Here is a 19,024-nt window from a genome sequence, read left to right as displayed (position 1 = left end):
TTGCTAAATGGCTTCTGCCCGGAGCAGGGGAGCTGAGCTCCCCTGGAGGAAGGCACTGTCGCTTTCTTTGTTAGCCGTAAACAAATAAAAATTAAGGTATTTCTTAAGTGATACCCTAAGGAGACAGAAGGGAAGTCATTAAGTGAGTCCTCGGCTTGATCACTCAAATCGACCGCGGGCACGTCTGCAGTAATGCTGACGGGCTGTGATGAATGCAAATGAAAATAAAGATTGTTTAGATGCTTAAACGCTGCATTTCCCTATTTTACAGGTTTGGACTTAACCGTACCGCACTTGAAAGGGTAAAGACACTTCCAGGAAATAATATCCCTGTAATATTTAATACCAAATTATCAAGGCTGTATCTTCTCGCCAACTTATTTTCAGCCCAGCGCAGCTTTGCCGTACCTAACGTTTACACAAACCACCGGCGATGTTTGGCACTGCGTTTATTTATACCCATGGGTGCCCTCCTCTTAGAAACTTGCAGGACAAAGGTCACACCTGTGCTTTCGGGTTTGCCCTGCCGTCGGTGGCAGTTGTATGCACGCTCATGCAATGCGCTGGTGTTTGCTGGGTTTAGTACTTTATGTAAGAGACGGTGTTAGAGAAGCCAAGTCATGTTCTTAGTGGACACCATGCCTTGTCTTTGCAGCAAAGGCAGGAGAGTGAGAGCAGACTGAGTATATAAGCTAAGCACAGTAAATGTTGAATATAGAAACATTACTCAATGAATAGGAAAATGTAAAGAAAAACTTCCTCCTTTAATGAAGTTACATCACTTTTGTAGTTTAAAGGGGTTTACTTCCTTCAGTTCTTGAGGAAGTCTGTGCTAAGTTTTGAATCAGCATGAAATGGATGTGAGTGCTGGTCAATGAATAACTTTAAGTAGAGCTATAAAATGAACCAGTTTTATTTCTCTGGCTCAGGAAGTTATTTTAGAGAGAAAGAATACATGTAAGAACAAGATGTCTCATGCCGGGAGACGATACCAAGATAAGCAATACAGGCGCCATGAGAACCATGGATCTGATAGATACGAGGAAGACAGAAGAGCGAGAAAACCATACCCGTACAATGCAAGGTACGTCTTTTATCAAATACCTTCATATTGCAATAATAAAGAAAGCTTTTACTCAGCCTTGAAATCATGAAGAATAAGCATGCCACATTTGGAATCAGGAAGCTGTTTTACACTTAGAAATTTAACCTTTTTATTGATATGGAGCTCAGGAGGGGGCAGAAAGATAGGCTGCGTGACACAAGTGAGATGTGAATTTCCTGGGGTTATCTGGATCAAGTTGGGTCACAAGTAGGTGAAGTGTGGCCATGTGTCTTAGTACAGTTCCTGAAGAAGCTGGTCAGCAGGTGACAGCAAGCCATGGCTTGCCAAATATGGATTGCTTAAATGAGAATGTTACATGACTGAGACCAGCACAGGGATTTACTGAACTCTCAGGTTGCTCAAGTTCAGCTGTGAACAAGTCGATATTAATCGAAACCAAAATTAATTTCAGTAGTCGCAGTCAATAAATGAGTACTTTTTAAAGTGTCTAAGGCTGTTTGCAGCACTTGATAATGGGTCAGCCCCTATCAGCACGATAAGCACATCAACTAAGAGGTCTGGACTGACAAAAAAGCTGTGAGGATATTACACTTCTCCTTCCAGCCTGGCCAGCCTACAGCATATTAGACGTGAGCTTAGGCTGTTTTCTTTTAAGGGCATGCCAGTGACTGCATTGTAGAAGAGAGGTCTGTACCTCTAAACACCACTGGCAACTCCCTTTTTGTCTCTGGGCTATGATTGTAGGGCAATTTAAGAATAGAGGCAGAGAGGGAGAGGAGATAAATATAAGATTATTGAAAAGCTGAAATACTGAAGTAGTCCATGATAATATGAATTTTAGCAAGAATAAAAGAATAAGAATAAAAGCAGCAGTGAAGAGCACTGTGTGGACTAGAAGGAGTACTTACGGCTAAGTATAAAACATTTGAATGGTGGTAATCCTATTGTGTTACGAAAATAGCTAATGAATTTTTCTTGTGTCTCTCTTAAATTGTGAAAAATTGGAGAGAAATGGGAAGAAAGGTCAGCGTAAGAATCATCCTCAGAGGCTGCATGACTGTCCTTAGCAAAAGCAGAGGTCAGGAGGCAATACAGTTAAATTATCTTGAACATATTAGAAGTGAGAGCCGCAAATGCCAGGAATGTAGTCATTGCACTGTGGAGATAAAAAAAAGAAAAAAGGGTTGAGTTTTGGGTTTTCTGGTGTGGTGTTTTTTTCATATATAGCATAATATAAGCAGTATATGAAAGGATAGCTATAAATTAAACCACCAGTTCTTGATAAAGTGCTTCTCTGGACTTCCTATTTTCACTGTTAGTTTTAAATGACTGGACATGTAGACTGAAAATTGGTGGACAGAGTGTAAAGGCCAACAAATCATCCCTGTATCCACCAGGGATTAGAGGAAGGGAAGCTGCAGCTACAGATGTAATAGCCATAGAGGTAATTCTTAGAGTCAAGCCGAGAATCTGAGGGGCACCAGTCCTCACTACAACTAATCAAGAAACTTCTCCATCAGTTCTTTTGATGGAGTTTGGCTTAACCTAACAGCATTTTCCCTGCGTAGCTCTCATGACAAAACCAGCTGCTTTTGTAAGGATATTTCAGTATTTTGGTGAAGATTCAGGCTGATTGACCAAAAGACCTCCAGATACTATAATGAAATAGGTGGGAAGAGTTTCGTGGAAGCTGTAATTTGGGTGCCTGATGCTTTCATCCCTTATGAGCAAGACTTTCTAGCCAGAGTATTTCTCTTTCCAAATGCGTTTCTCTCTGAAACTCCTATAGCAAGCTTCCTCTCATTGCTGGGGAGAAACAGTTGCATTACCCAGAACTGGAAAGTCCTGAAGGAAAACAGGAGCAAAGGTGGCCAGAATAGGCCATTGTGAGAAAAAAAAGCATCTAAAAGAAAGAAAATTTTTTCCCTAATGGTACCCTGTTGCTGAATGTTAGGGAGTTTTTGTTTTGGCTTTTGTTTTGTTTTGTTTTCTGGCAAGTAGCAGGATACAATAGAGAGAAGCAGCTGCATCTGAAGTACCAAAGGGATTGCTTTCAAGTTAACTGGAAGTCTTATAAATCATACAGCTTATTTAATTTATGTGACACAGCTGCGCAGGATGCTTTGGTGGTTGCACAAGACATAGAACAAAGGTCAGAAAAATCAGAAATGTTTCGGCCAAATAGAGCTGTTGGCAACTACATGCAGAGATGTTAGCGTTGGTCTTGTTATTGAATGTCTTAATTAAAATGTAAAAACTAGAAAGAATATGATTTAATGTGGATGAATGAGATAATATTTGTAAGTTGAATCTGGAATTGGATGAAGATAAACCTTAGCAAAGTGCAGTCATACTAGGAAACAAAACTACAGTTGAAAATGCTGATCTATGGATAAGAAATTCAAGATTAAAAACTGAATAGGAAAAAAACTTTTAAAAATAATAATGCTGAATGAGACTTAAAATACCCTTTAATAACAAAATCATCCAGCTATACCTTGAAGAAGGCCAGGTCCAATTCTCCTTCAGATGAGGGAGAACATTTAGATTAGACTAGACACAAAACAATTTACACCCAATGTTTCTTTTAACCTGAGTGTTAACTCAGTTTAAAAAAGGCAAATTTCACTTTTCCCATAGAATAATAGAAATGTCACCAACCTTAAAAATCATCAGGATTCAGATGTGGAGCTGAATGTCATTGCAGCAAAGTGGACAATTCCATCTTGAAGTATATGAGTGAAGAGTCTAATTGGAGACACAAGAAAGTGATTTTTTTGGGGTCGATTTTAGATTCCTCTTCAAGTATAGTCAAAGATCTCAAACAAAAAAAAAAAGAGAAATATTTAAATAGGCAAATTTGTTTTCCCACTTTAAAATCTTTATCTGTTTCTTTTAATAGCTTTCATTCTTTTAAAAGGCATCTTTGTGAGACGGTAATTGGAAGTACAAACTTGACAAAACGCTTACCCATGAAATAGTTGCGCTACTTTACACATTTATTATGTGAAAATATTTCTCATTTTTATTCTCTGGGCTGCTATGGACTAGCTAAAAATGTTTGGTTTTCATGAAAAAGCTGTTACTTGTTTTTATGGGAACAGGAACTCTCCCCACACCCTCCTCCTTGCTACCTTTTGCAAGTAACCTAATAAATTCAGCCAGCCTACTTGGTGAGTACCCAGTTTTCAAAAATAAGAACTATGAAGTGCAAATATCCTTCTGAACATGGATTTATACAAGTATTTGGGATATTTGCTTTCAAAACATGCAAGCAAAAATGACCAGATACCTGTGAAGCAGGCTAGCTGGTTCCACTAACAGGAGCATCTGCCCGTTTTTCATGTTCTAGTGTTCAAGAGAGAGCATACTAATATACATTAGTCATTTACTCCATTGTAGATCAACAGAAGACATCCAAGGTGGCCAGAACTCAAGGACTTCTACTGTTTGCTCAGACCCTTACTCTAGAACCTCAGGAGCAGCACAGGAATATTTTGGCCCACCACCAGTGTGTTATCCTCCCAAGGAAACCTTCTCAATGAAGTGTTCAAAGGTATGCACAACAAGAGGTATGTGAGATTCTTACTGCCTGCCATCCACCCCTCTCCTTCCAAGGACTTGTCTTGGTTTTGGTTTCTGTGTTTAGAAGCACAACAAAGTAAAGCTAGAGGACTATTTAAAAAAAAAAACAACACATAAACAAACTGGGAGAGTTAAAGTTAATGCATGACATAACTCTGATTTACTAGCACATTTTAGGCATCTAAAGGCAAGATTTACAGAGATATTTAGATACTTGAAAATGCATCTCCAGAATATGCATCCAGACCATTAGAGTGGGTCCTGTGTGTAATCACCCAGGTTGTGCAGCAAGAGTTAACCTTTGGGATTTAGGAATAGAATAGATATTTGTAGGCAATTTAAAGATGGCTGTTGAAGCTTTGATGCTAGTTTATTTCTGACACATTCTTCTCAGACTTTTTATCAACTCTGGATTTAATCCAGTCATCACTGATACATCTTCGTAAAGCAACATTGCAGGAGACAAAACTATTTTATGGACATTAATCCAATAAAACAGCTCCAGAGAAATAACTTGGGTTTTTTTTTCATAGCTAGAAAGTGAATACAATAAGGAGAGAAATGAGCATTAATGTGGGAGGAAATGAGCCTTAACACTTAGTAAACTCATTCCTGTAAACTCAAAAAAAGTTGCTAAAATATCCATTACGTCTTTGAAGTTTTGCCTGTTCCAGGACAATGAGCATTCTCATCTTGTTTGTAGGAAAGGCTCACTGCAGTCTGAGTTGAAACTTGCAGCTAGGTGCAAAGTCTTTGGCCAAAGTCTATAAACAGCCTTTCAGTGTCCTCCAGTAGAGAGACTAATTAAGAGTTTAGTTGTTGGAAGTAAATTAAAATACGTAATATTAGATTATTTCTTCACTCCGTGAAAGAAAGTTAAATAACACAGTCAATTTGGTCTTAATATTTGTCTGTATGTGAATATGTGAACAATTTTAAGAGTGAGCTGAACTATTTTCTCTTATAAATATGTTCTGTGTATTTGTATGCAGTTTGGTTTTCATCTCGAGGAGATTTAATGCCAGCAGTTAGTAAAGCATATTTAATAATACAGAGCCATACTGATACTTTGTCCCTGATAAAATTGTATCAGCAGTTTCTTCTTCAACAATACTAAATTATTTTAACATGTCTGAGAAGCTCTAGAAATCTCCATGCCTTATTTTATCACAGCTTTAGAAAAATGAAGTGGCAAGCTATTTTTAGTTTTCAGTTTCACTGGTTGTTTAGACTTATGGATAGCTTAATGTGACTTGCTGGGGTTTTTTCCCCCACATTTGCTTCTCATTATTTCAGTGCATTAAACATCATTAACATTTTCAAAATGTCCTAGTTTTGGATGCATCAGTTGACGATGATGATTTCACTCCCACCCCTCCCCCAGGTATTGCTCAGTATTTTCCAAAAATTTAATGTCTGAGCTTGCAGTGGAGGAGGGAGGAGTGATCATGTAGAAAATAAACCCTTTTGTTAGCAGTTTTATTTCAAAAAATGAAAAGATATTGGAAATTTATAAGTTTATGAGAATGTTACTCCCATTTGTTTAATTTTTGAAAGTACCAAGATTTAGCATAATTTCCTAGAATTGTTTTGAGAATTCTGTATTCCCTGCAGTTACTGTGTTATAAATGAAAAGCTACATGAATTGTTCACTAAGAAGTCAGTACATGTGAGCTACAACTTCTTACAGCATGAAAAGTTCCTGTAAATACTTCTTAACCATCTCTTTCTTTTGCAATGATTTATCAGCACTCTAGTGAAATTCGCCCTTCCCAATCACCATAATCCTAAAATAAACTAGTGTCAAACAAGGCCGGGAAATCAAGGGATATACCACAGTCTTTTCCAAAGCAACAACTGAAATGTGAACCTTAGTTTCTGACTGTGCATCACTCTACTTTCACTATGGATTTGGTTGTTGTTTTTTTCTTTTGCCCAGCAAATACACTTACGCTCTTTGTGCATGTTGACCAGTTTGGCAAACTGGAGAGGAATTCTGAACAACCAGGGATCTGAAAAGTATTTGCTTCACCCAGATACTGCCCTCTTCAGCCATGTTTCATCAGCAATATTGCAAAAAGCTAAAGCTGAGTTTTGGAAATAGCTAGTTATTTTTGTAGGGATTCTTTGAACACCTTAGCTGCAAGAAGCAGCAGAAAAAAGGACATCGTTCTCCTATCTTTGTTATTCCCATCTGCCCTCCTTAATCACCACTCCCTTTCTCTTTTCCTACAACCATATTAAGAAAATAAACCCAACCCAAATATAACAGAAGACACAACTGATACGGATGCCTTTTGCTGGTACGAACATTTGATACCATCTAAGAAACTTCAAAACATTTTAATCCTTTCATCTTGAAAGAGAAGGAAAAAAAAACCTGTTAAAACATTATATGAGCAATACCTATTCAAAGCCATTCAGGTAGGATCATGCGGGTAGCAGTACTGGATCATATGAGGCACCTAATTACACATCCGCTCAAACAGTGTACTAGAGTGCAAATTTAGGAGGACCATCAGAGTTTGGAGCAGTAGAGAGTGAGCTGTCTTCTCCAAACTTCAGATTGGTGGAATTTCCTGAATTGGAAAACTGTATTTGCTTCTGTTATGTTTAATACCTGTTTGTGTGTACAGGCATGAAGTGTGAGGTTGCTTATTAAATACCCACTTCATTAATTTCTCATTCAAGAGCTTGAGCTCTCAGCAGCCTACCGATTTTAAAGTTTGCAATCATGAAGAATTTTTTGTGATTACTATTAAAACAGACTTCGCCATCTAACTTTTCAATCTTTTCAATTCATTAATCTGTGCATCTACCATAGTTTTTTGGTGTGTACTTTTGAGCTGAATCTTTTTGGAGTCCTCACTTACAGCTCTTTGGGCCATGTTGCAGAGCAGTGTCAGGATGCACAAACTATATATATTTCCTTTGGATAAAACTAAATGAAAGGATGAGCTGTAACTACTAGCAGGCACTCTGTCCTTTGGACCAAACTAGAGCTAAAATGTAGTACTTCTCTCTCCCCAGAAAATGCCTATCGTGAAGCCCCTAGGCCTTTATCTCCAACTGTTTGACTCTACAGATCCACTCCCATTGCACTGCTGACATGGGCATAACTCGTAACAGGCAGCATAAAACAGAGATTTCTCTCTTAACTCTATTTGTTTGAAAACTGTTGGTTTCTCTTACTCTTTATATTCTTTTAAGCACTGCTAACCTGTGAGAGGATCTGTTATCTCACAGGAGCTTGTGTAATTTCAGAGCACTACCACTTGGATCACCTTTCTTCATGTATCTGCTGATTCTTTCAAATTACTTCCCTCTTTTGACTCTTCCTTGCTATGCTATCTTTATGTCTAGTTTCCGTATCTTTTTTTTCATAGGTGTATCACACTTGTGGATCTGCAGATTACAGATTCAAAAGGCAATAGAAACACAGAAATCTGCCACCTTCTGTTTCTGTAGTAGTGAAGGAGACTTAAGGAACAGCTTATAGACTGGTGTCAGGCTCTATAGGTGCTCTATGTAATTATATGGGAATTGGAAATAAAATGTTCGTGATAAAGAGAAACCTTTCATCAACTAAGGAACCACTGCTTGCAATAACTATTTCTTACAACTGATGCACAATAGTGAGTGCCATTTGAAGCAGCACACTTTGAAAACAAAAAGAATTTTTGGCTTGGGGATACTTAGAGCTGAAATTTTTTCAGAAGAAAACATTCAACTTGCTTTTCATGGTGCAGGTAAAATTTCTGTAGTTTTCTCTTCTGTGTAGAAAAACTAAGTTAGTAATCATATTTGCCTTTCAAAGGACCCCACTTTGGGTCCTTGGAAAATATAACCAGATTCAGTGCTTTTGGTTACCAGAGGGAATGAAAGAAGTGTTCAGGGCTGGCTGCCATGCTGCGTCTTTCGTCTTAGAGAGAGCGAAATCTGAGTCGAACCCAACAGTGAATTGTTGATCTTAAATTGGTCATAGATACTTGCTCACTTGACCTTGAAAACTTTTCATTTTCTTTTTATTATGTATATTGGTGTGAAAGAGATGGAGCAATGCAATTCCAGGTTAATGCTTCCTTTAGTTTTGCTTAAACAGTGAAGGTAAACTTAAGTTTCTCCCATCTTCAGTCAGTATGCAACTCAGGAAATGCCTGCACTTTTGCCTTGTATAGAATTGTACCGTGCTGATCATAATTTGAGCTAATAACTTTTTTTTTTTAATTCTTCAACCTACTTGGCATTTAAGGGAGACAGCACTAAAAAGGTTAGAAAACAGTTTGTAGGGGAGCAAGTATAATTGAATCCCTGTTCTTTGTTGTCATGAACGCAGCTTTATGCCATGAATACTGTCAGATTTCTTAAGCATATTGTAGGCATTTCCAAACAATCATGGCTTTAGCCTACATTCTAACATCCACAATTGTTAAAACCTTCAGACCAATTTCCTCTCAGAAAAAGACGGCATTATGGTTTGTAACAACAAGAAAAGTCTCCAATTTCAAGCATAGCCAGGAGGAAATATCAAACTGAATTTATTTGGAGGAGGAAATAGAATTAGTGAGTAACAATTACTTTCTCCAGGATATATTCATGCATTAACAAGCCAGCATTAATTCAAATGTAAACCTCTATAAGCTTATGTTTTTACAAAACACAGTCGAATTTTTTTCCTGTAGCTATGCATGCTGGCAAATACTCATAGACTGGAAAGAATACTGAGATGAAAAGTCACCCTAAACACAGGGTTCACACTAGTAGACACTTGGTTTGGGTTTTGCCATTGTTTATAAACATACTGCTGCTGTTATGTTGCTCTGTTATGTCCCGATGCCATTCTTGGAGTCAGATATGGGAGCAGGAGGGGAAAAATACTTTGCAGAGCACTTGTATCCCTTCCAGTGCTGTAGAGAGGTTGGGGGAGAACAGTGGTCTACAAGAGGCATTGGACTGAAGTAAAAGACCTGCTGTAGGTTCAGTTACGTATGTTCAAAAACACTGAAGGGTCATTAAATGTGCGTAATGCAGGCAACTTTGTGGATGAAAACAAGCGTTTGACAAGTACGTTCAGCAGCACATTTTAGATCTTTTCAGCAGTGGTCAGCAGGATACTTAAATTTCTGTGGAGGCACCCAATATGGTTAGAAACTGATGTATTTTGTAGTCACCATCTTCACATCTTGCCCCTACAGTCCACCATGCTTAGCTCCTTTGAATTGTGCTCAAAGCTGTCATACGCTGTTCCTGTAGCAGTTAATTTCGACATATTTCTGCTGTAAGAATGGAGCACTAAAGTCCCCTATAGTCTCATTGTAATGAGATGCCCCTCCCATCTGTTACAAAGTAGATTTTAAATACAGTGTACTAACAAACTGAATTTGCTATCAAGTTTTTTAATCTTGTCATTGTCAAGATGGAGGATATTAATAGTGGGAATTGGATGGATCTGTACAGATTAAAATAATCCCAGTTATTCAAAATGCTTAATTAAAATTGCACAGTAACAAGATACAGTGACAGAGCTGCAGGTAACCTTCCTGCTCTGAGGTAAGTCCTGTTTGCTGTGAAATACAATAGCCATGAACAGTTAGCTCTATAAAAACATGCAAGGGAGCTACAGTAGTTGCAGATGCCAAACGTTACTTTCAGCAAACTGTTGCCCGTGGGACTTCACTCTGCCCACATCTTTATATCAAATTTTTTTCATCCACCTTTTGGCATTGTGCTAACATGTACACTGTCATTTTTAGAGAAGGAAGAGCTACAACTGAGAAGACTCACTTAAGTTGGCAGGGGAAGATAACTGGCAAAGTTCATGTTAACTGTTAGCTATGTGTTAGACTCTAGTCCATTCTTCCCTAGTGGGAAATCTTAATTAAGTCTGCTCTCTACCAGTATCGAACAGGAGTTGCACCATCTTTCTTGTAAGACCACTGGGTTTGTCTTCCCCACATCTGACCCAAATTCTGGGAGCCAAGAAAAACTCTTCTCTTTAAAAAGTGGCTCTCAAAGCTAATTGATAACAGCAGACTGACTATCGGTTGAATGTAGCTCTATTTCTTGAGCAGGTGATCTTAGCTCACTTAAAGCAGAAAAATCCACCCAGTCAGGGATGCTGCTGACCAAGTGTGACAACCAACAATTGGTAAAGTGAATGAGAAGCTCAGGTTCACAGATGCCTCCAACCTGACCTACCTTCAGCCAGACTATGATTACTTGAAGAGCAGTAACACCCTAATCTTCGTACTTTCTAAAGGCGGCTCACTTTCAGTTCAAACGGAGGGAGTGGCTATGGAAAGTTGGCATAAGGAACAAGACTGTTTCATTGTTTTCTGAACTCTTTTTTTTTAAAAAAAGTCTCCTGCAAGTTTGTTTCGATACCAAGATATTGTTTACTACTTGAAAGAACTATGGGTACATTAGGAAGAAAAAAGGCCATTTTCTGAAACGCAGAACACAAGGTGACTGTGCAGAGACCTACCAGTGCTACAAATACATGTAGAGCCTTTTACAGCTGTTGTATTTAAATCACTATTGCCAAGTGCTACAGTTCAATGCAAGACATTTTGCTTCCCACTCTCTCCAAAACTGTGGAAGATGACTCATGCTTGGTTAACACAAGAGAAATCAAGAACATGCTAGAAGCGATGCTTTAAAGAACTATTGGGAACAACTAGACCAAAGCTGTTGTTCCCAGGCAGGGGCTGGGTTGTACTGAAGCCATGTCTTGATGGCAAGTAAATCTTAGTGTCATACAGTGGTGGGGAAAGAGGCTGAGGCAGTAGTTCTACAAATTAAGTCCACCCTTTCCTGTGAAAATTGGACAGCACTGTTGAGAGGATGGGAGGGTACTAAGCAGAAGGAATAGAGCAGGTGGGACAGTAGTTCTTTAAGGGAAGATGATACACAGAAAAAAACAGAACAATACATTTGGATCTGAGCACTCTAATTGTGAACATAAGGCGTCTCTGAATCATTAAAACCAAGGCTGGTCATCCTTTGAGATTTCCTAATGGAGTGATTATCTTGACTAAAGAGGGACAACTTATTAAAAGATAACAATAATGCTTCTTTTTAGGGCACATAAATCATTTAATTTTCCCAGTTTTTAACTATTTTTCCATCAATTTCCAGTAAGACGGATATCTCAAATGAGCATAAATGTGTTGGGCACTTATGTGCCATTTAAATTCAGTTGGCTCTGAGTATGTAGATCCCTTGGGTCCTTTGAAAAGCCAGGATTCTGTTGGGGTTACGTTGCCTAACTCTTGTGTTCTAGGGTTGGGTTGTGTTTTTTTCTGCCTTTGAACATTACCCCATTAGGGAGATTTTAGTTTTACTCAGTGAAAGCTAAATCCCACCACTGGCTGAAGAACAGAGGCTTACAAAAACAATGGTGGGGGCGAGGGGGGGTCTTGGGGGGGATTTGTTTGTTTACGACAAAGCTGTGTATTGCCCTGATCCTGCATTAGTGAAGTTGGTTGAATTCTTGTTACTGGTTTCAGTAAGATCTTGCTTTGTACTGGTATACATAAGGGGAATAATACTGTTAGCAAGATGTTTTAATACTTTGCATCCAGATTTAATATTTTTAATCTGTTGCAACTGTTGTCTCCATTTCATTTCCCTTGTTCAGTTCTCCTCCACCATTTCGGTTCCTCCCCACTTCTGTCACATTTTTGTCCCCTTTCAAAAGCAGAACAAAACCCCTCTTTCCTTTGATGTTTTCTCCCCTTTCCCCCTTATCTATTCCTCCCACCACCGACTCAGTGTAGCAGAGAGGTGACCAAAGCTGCGCATTGAGCTGTGCCTTTACTCTCTGGGGAATGCCAAACCTGGACTAGCAAGAGAAGTTCAGCATTTGGGATCCTTTTCAGGACCGACTGCTGCTTTTGTAAGTCACTATATATGGTCAAAATACTTGTCTGCTCTTTTGAAAAGAAAGAAAGAAAAAAAATTACCTCTGGAAAGCAGAAAGCTACCCAAACTGGAAAAAAAAAAAAAACAACAAAAGACAACTTTCAGTGAGAAAGGCTGGGAGAATGATTTTTAATGCGTGTGTTGTGGCCTCTACCTCCTCTCTTCCTTTCTGCTGGAGCAACTCCTAAGGGAATGTGACGCAGGCACCACTGACCTGTGCGGCTGCTAGGGTCGGGGTGCCTGAGGGGGACAGCCAGGCACCCCTGGGGCTGCCAGCTGGGTACCACTGGTCCCAGTGGTATGTGGCCTGCAGAGGAAGCAGAGGGAGAACGCGAGCCAGAATGGAGAACGACAAACATAAAATATCTTAGAAGTACACAGGGACGTTAACTGAAGAGGAGGGAGTGACACCAAAAGAGACAGGAGAGAGAGTCCATGTGCAGTCAACAGAGGAAAAGTGACTACTGTGCCAGGACGCAGTGGAGGGAGACACTTTGAAGGCCTCCTCAGTCCCTCGTGGGGTCAGGGGAGTTCAACAGAAACAGCCAGAACTGACTGTCCTGCAGATTCATTTATGTCAGCTGCAGAAACATAGGAACAAACACGAATTGACCATTTCACTTTATGTACACACGTACGTACGCACACTGTGATCCTGACACCTGAATACTGGGGCTGTCCTGCCACAGTGCCTGGATGAAAATGCCTCTTTACAGCTTCTGATGCATGAGACTTGAGCACACAGTTGAGTTACTGGGTACCACACAGTCAGCGGCAGTGTAGTTTTATGAGGCAGAGCATGCAGATTTAACAGCTCACCTCACCTGAAAAGGAGTTTCTGGTCTTTCTCTGGTCCTGGCTGTGTTATTTCCCCTGCTAAACTTGTGCCAGCACGATTGCTCATCAGATACGCTGTGAGTCACTCCAAATTGCTAAAGTTGCAGGAAAAAACAGCAGCACACAAGAAAAGAGTTGAATTGTTTCCTGCCATTTTAATTTATTAAAACTGCTCTTGGAAGGGCCTAACGCTAGGCTGGAGTTATTACTGGGCAGGGGACAAAAGCGGTGACTGCCCAGCCAAGGGTAGGAGCCATTAGAGTAAGGTCAGCTGCCTGCGGATCTGTACCCTTAACAGCCTGCCTGGCTGCTTTGCTGGACGTTTGAACCCACCATTTGACAGAAGACAAAACCATTGATCAGTGGGTTAACACCATGGCAATAGCACTGCAGGCAGCTGGTATAGAAGGGGAAGAAAAAAATGAGTAGTAGATTAATACTATAAATTGGAGGGCTGCTGTTTGTTATAACAGGAAGTCTACTCACAGCAAAAAAAGACTGGATTCAAACAAGTACGATACACTGAAGTTACTATCCATTGGAGATTTAGATTTTATGGAATGAATGAAACAGTTCTCTGGAAAGCTCCAGCAACACCCACCATCTTTTAAATTGCAGCCGTTCTCCTCACCTTCAGTGCTGAAAAGCAGTGCCGGAAAAAAGCATGGGAAAGGAAATGGAAATCCAGGAGCGCAGACTTGAGTCTCGTTACTTCCTCAGTATGGAGAGGGTTAGTTCCCAAAGCCAACTATTCACTGTGCTAATTTTAATACAAATCAGTAGATAGATCTCAAGATTTTGAACTTGAAAAAGGAAAAAATAACCAGACCAGTGGAGTTCTGAGATTTTCAGACCTCCTGTCACTTTACATTCAAGTCTTGCAATACGTTCATTGTTGCATGGGATTAGGGAACAGTTGTAGAGGTAAGTAACTTCCCTGTAGGAAGACCTTTTAGCTGTCTAGTTTCTGCAGCTGTAACTCTTAAGATGACATAGCTAACTGGCCCTTGAAAGCAGGAACAGCAGCACAGGCTCAGAAGTGTGGCTTTTAACTCAGCCCTTTCTGCCAGCAGTACACTGCTTGACATTGGTCACTGCTAGTATCTGTGCGTTAGCACACCTTGACAGAGCTAAGATTCGAAACTTAACTATCCTTTTATTCCTTATTTCTCACATCTGTCTATCCTGTTTATACTAGTATAGTATGATTGGGTATCAGCTTGTAACTGTCACAGATCAAGGTTGCACGAGGCTTTTGGGGTGCCCGGGTCAAGATCTGAGCATATCGTAGGGCTTAATATTTCCATCAAAGCCGTGATGATTGTACAAGGCCTCAGGGATTTCCACTAATTGTCTGCTACTTTCACAAACCCTGCTGGCTCTCATTGCAGACCTGTAATGCACAGCTTCGTTCTGCTTATCATTTTAGGATTTTCTTTGATACAGGAGGCTTTGTTATTGCACTTTTTAAAAAAAAAAGTTAATCCATGTGATGCAAATAACTGGTGGAGTAACTGCTGCTGATCCTCTCTCCATTGTTTAGTTACTCTCATCAATTCTACAGCAGGCATGTGTGAAAACTGTACAGGTACATACAAAACCTGTCAAACCTGAATGCCCCGTCTAAGGAAATCTTCCAGGCATGCCATGAAAGCATCTACTGCTGCAGTTAAAAATACAGTAGACCTACATTGATCATATTTGTCATCCCATGAGCAAAGAGACACGTTCTGCCAGCCCTACTGTGGTACCAGCAATCAGCTCAGTGAAGTTAAGGGGTTGCATACGGAATTTGTGAATATATAGGAAGTTTTGGAGCAGTGTCATTGAGGATTGGGCTCAGTTATAAGTGTGGGGAGGTTCGCAGCAGGTGCTGACTACTTTGACAACAGAGAATTGCCCTTTCTAAAGCTTAGCAAGGTGATGTACATGAAAAATTGATGCTCGGCAGGTCAGAGTGCCTCACCAGTCACAGACGAAAGGGAAATTCTGAAGACAGCAGTACAAGAAAGCTGACTAGTCATGAATTCCCAAATTCCAAGCTCCGAAACATATTTAAAATTTATGTTTCCCTTAATCAAATGGTCTTTCCTCCCTGTAGACTTGTAAGAACTGCTTCCTGATGGAGCATCTTTGAAATCAGTAGTCAGCCCTTAAAAAGGGAAGTGGCTTTCTACGTCCAACACTGTCCAAGGGCCACGAGGACCTAAGTTGAGTCCCTGTATTTGGAAGGCATATTGTACAGCTAAATTGAGCAGGCAAAAAAAATACCTGATCCAGTTCCAATGAATGTCCTGTACAGCTATTACGCTTTGAAAATATTTTGAACAGTCCTGGTAATGTGATGACTCTGTACCCATTAAAAACGTTGAGTCTTTTGGCTGCATTGTTTGAATTTGGTACAAGGAGTTCCAAATCCTGTCTCATGGACCAAGATTTAAGTTTCTCTTTACATTTAGCTTCACAAATATTTCCTTTGAAATATATGAAGCTTCCTGAACACATCTGGTAACCAGCATGGTTCTTGCCCTGCTTCACAGAAATGGTTGTGTAGAAGGGTCAAGAAAAAGGCGTGTTGTCGTGCAGAAATCAGCATCACCTCTGAAGAACACATACATAGAACTGCACGCTTAGTTCCTCCTCAACAAGGGTACTTTGTCTTCTCTGACTGCTCTACCTAATTCCTTTTAGGATATGAAATCTGTATATGTATTCAGTTGTGTATATATGTGTGTATATATATATATACACACACAAACTGAAACATGCTGAGCCTCAGATATCTGTTCCCAGGTATTTCCACCATTATTGCTGCTCCTCTTTGTGCTTCTGGGATGGTTTGCAAGGCCACGATGTGAATAGGCTTGGTACCTACCTCCAACTGCATTAGCAGAAATGAGGCGACCAGTCTGGGTAGAGGTGGAAGCAGGAGCTCCTGAAGTGGCCAAAGGCCCTTGTCAAACCATTGCAAACACCTTCCCATGAAGAGCAAGCGGCAGCAGGAAGGAGATAGCGACTTCAGCCCTCTGTGGAGGAATAAAAAGGGGCAGAACGGGAATATCCGATAATCCTTCATGGTGGTTGTCACTGGTTTTCTTCGGTTAGAAGCATCTGGCAACACAAGAGAGGAATTTGTCTAATTCCCTTGCATACTGCTTCAGCCCTTTCTTTTCAAGCCCATACAGACTTAACAACCACCGAGCCATTGCTCAAGAGGAAAAATGCCATCCTGATCAGTGTTAGCAGCATAAAATGAAAGTCTGTATGCAAACCGCAGATCCTGCCCCACTTTAAAGACAAATATAGGACCACTGTGTTGAGCATCTTACGTTCTTGGCTGTCAGACTGCAATGGAATAATAAGATTCACAATTGTGTAATTAACTGCAGAACTTGAGGAGCAACACGCGTGGTACACTAGGGGTTTTCATTTCCCAAAGAGGCAACTCTAGCTATGCTACGCTTCAACATCTGTCATGTTTACTAATCTTAGTCTGACCCCTAGTGAGCTGTCACAGAATAATCAGATTTATCTAGCATGCTGCACCTTCCTGACAGGCAATTACCACAAAAAGAAGTCCTTTATCCACCTTTTTTTTTGTTTTCCTTTAAAAACCTTGGTTAACTTTATCAGTAGCAAAACATAAGAAAAAGAAGAGTCGGCTCAGAAGTCATAAACAGGGCTTTCTTCTGAAGGTGGCAGTGTAGATGAGAACATATGACACAGTATCAAATTCACTTAACTTACCTCTGCATATAAGGTGGTTTTTGCCTCCTTCCCCTCCTCCTTTTTTTGTGCAATCAAGTACTGCTTTTTCAGATTTATGAAGAGATTTTTATCTCTGAAGGAGATGAAGTGGAAGTTGCAGCTGCTTAGATAATAAGTTTAAATTAACAAACACTTAGAAAGACAAAAAAAGGGTGTAAGTTGAAGCAGTAAACACATTTTAAAGGACCTAAATAACTTGCACAATTTTTTAAGCCATTAGAAGCTTCTAGGGTTTTGTCAGCTTTAACCTCAGCATTTTGTTCATACTGGATTATTTCTTGCCGAGTGTGTTTATGCCAAGTAGTAGTTACAGGCCAAAATACAATCACTGTGCGCTCGCCTTGGCAATAACACAAGCACAGTAAAATTTTTATGGATTTCTTTACCCAGATGAAGATCCATTTATCAAGCACACTGACAAATTAAAAAAAGTAATTTGCCCAACCTCTGAAATGTACCCACGAGAGCTTGCGCTGCCCTTTTTTAAAGTAGCGCTCTTCTGTAGCTGTAGCCAAGAGGACTATCTCAGTAATAGTGCTCTGTGTCTGTGGTTTTGGTGTACTTCTGACACCCCCAGTTTGCACAAGATGTGATTTTGACACCTATTCCCATCTTTCTGCTCCTTACAGGTATTTTGAAGTTTGTGGAAATCACGGTTAACCTCCTGGTGCTGATTTGTGTGGGCGCTGCCCAGGCCTCTGTTGCAGGCTTCACGTCCCTTGGCGGCTTCGGATCCTTTAGCCTGAATTCAGCCTATAGCCCCTTTGAGGGCACGGAGCTCCGGGAGGTGAGGGAGCTAGACATGCAGTTCACCCAGATGAGAGCCCCTTGTGTGTATGGCGGAGTAGCCTTCAGCTTAACCGCAGCAGCGCTTACCCTCGTCTTCCTTGTCGTGGGAGCAAAACCCATCCAGCAGCTCAGGACGGGGCTGCTGGCCGGCGAGTGTGCCTTCAACCTGCTGGCTGGCGTGGCATACGTAGTGGCGGTCGGCCTCTACCTCCATTTTGTCAGCCAGGTGAACTCCACAGAAGTTTGCAAGAGGCGCGAGAGGCTGTACGCGCGCCGTGGGTACACCTCCATGAACTGCGTGGTCCAGGGTGGCGATGCGGCCATCGGCCTTTTTGGTGTCGCTGCCGCCTGTTTGTACTTTGCCAGCTTTGTGGTCTGCGTCCTCGCTATCCGAACCGTCCGGGCCTTCCAGAGCCATGTGGCCAAGGCTCAGCAGAGCCCCAAAAGCAGCATTAGAGACAGAAGCGTCAGAAACCACCATGCCGTCCACAGAACCTCTGAAAGCTCCCAGAACGTCCAGGCCCTTGCCACGTTAGTGTGAAGTCAGCTCTGGGACCATGCCAGAGAGCTGGAGCTTCAGCAAGGGATGGACACTGGGCATCGCGTGCTAAACAGGCGACCAGTCCACAATGTATTGTCCTACAAGGTGCTGAAGTGTGTATTGAATCCCCAAATACAACAATACTGCTATAACGTGATGTAATAAAATTGACGCTGAATGGATGTTTTAACAAGGTTTTTTTGCATCAGTCTAAGCTGGACTCCTGCTTTTAAAATGTGTTTGATTGTAATGTTTTCATCCTGCACTGACCAAATCCAAACAGCAATGGGCTGTTAACAAGTTGCAACTGTAGTGCTGCCAAACTTAGGCTGACAACGCTTCCTTTCCTTTCCCGTGAAGAAGGAGCTGAATACACAGCTAGGGTGGGCAGCCTTCAACAGCTCCTGTGCCTGTTGATGCATCCTATTGCCTTACGCCACACCGCTCACAAAGCAAAGGACACTCAAGTGCTTTTCTGAATCGCAGCCGAAGCTACACTTGTGACCTCTTTTGCT

The 19,024-nt window shown here is 40.8% G+C and overlaps 1 protein-coding gene across 1 annotated transcript; it reads left to right on the top strand.

Annotated features, from left to right (window-relative positions):
- The first annotated feature begins 1,014 nt into the window (after positions 1-1,014).
- On the top strand, positions 1,015-18,509 carry LOC104159008 (MARVEL domain-containing protein 3-like). The gene is made up of 2 exons (XM_009696804.1): positions 1,015-1,084; positions 17,809-18,509. Exons 1-2 carry the CDS (start codon positions 1,015-1,017, stop codon positions 18,507-18,509), a joined length of 771 nt encoding a protein of 256 aa, XP_009695106.1.
- The last annotated feature ends 515 nt before the right edge of the window (positions 18,510-19,024 follow it).

This window comes from Cariama cristata, unplaced genomic scaffold (assembly GCF_000690535.1).
Source record: "Cariama cristata isolate BGI_N322 unplaced genomic scaffold, ASM69053v1 scaffold5333, whole genome shotgun sequence".
Lineage (NCBI taxonomy): Eukaryota > Metazoa > Chordata > Aves > Cariamiformes > Cariamidae > Cariama > Cariama cristata.
This window is presented reverse-complemented; position numbering and strand designations above follow the sequence as displayed.

What these genes read in the sequence shown, in the direction of transcription:
- LOC104159008 (XM_009696804.1), top strand. Translation starts at nt 1,015, where the DNA reads ATGAGAACCATGGATCTGATAGATACGAGGAAGACAGAAGAGCGAGAA. An exon ending in CCATACCCGTACAATGCAAG is followed by an intron (nt 1,085 to 17,808) that starts GTACGTCTTTTA and finishes TGCTCCTTACAG; the next exon opens with GTATTTTGAAGTTTGTGGAA.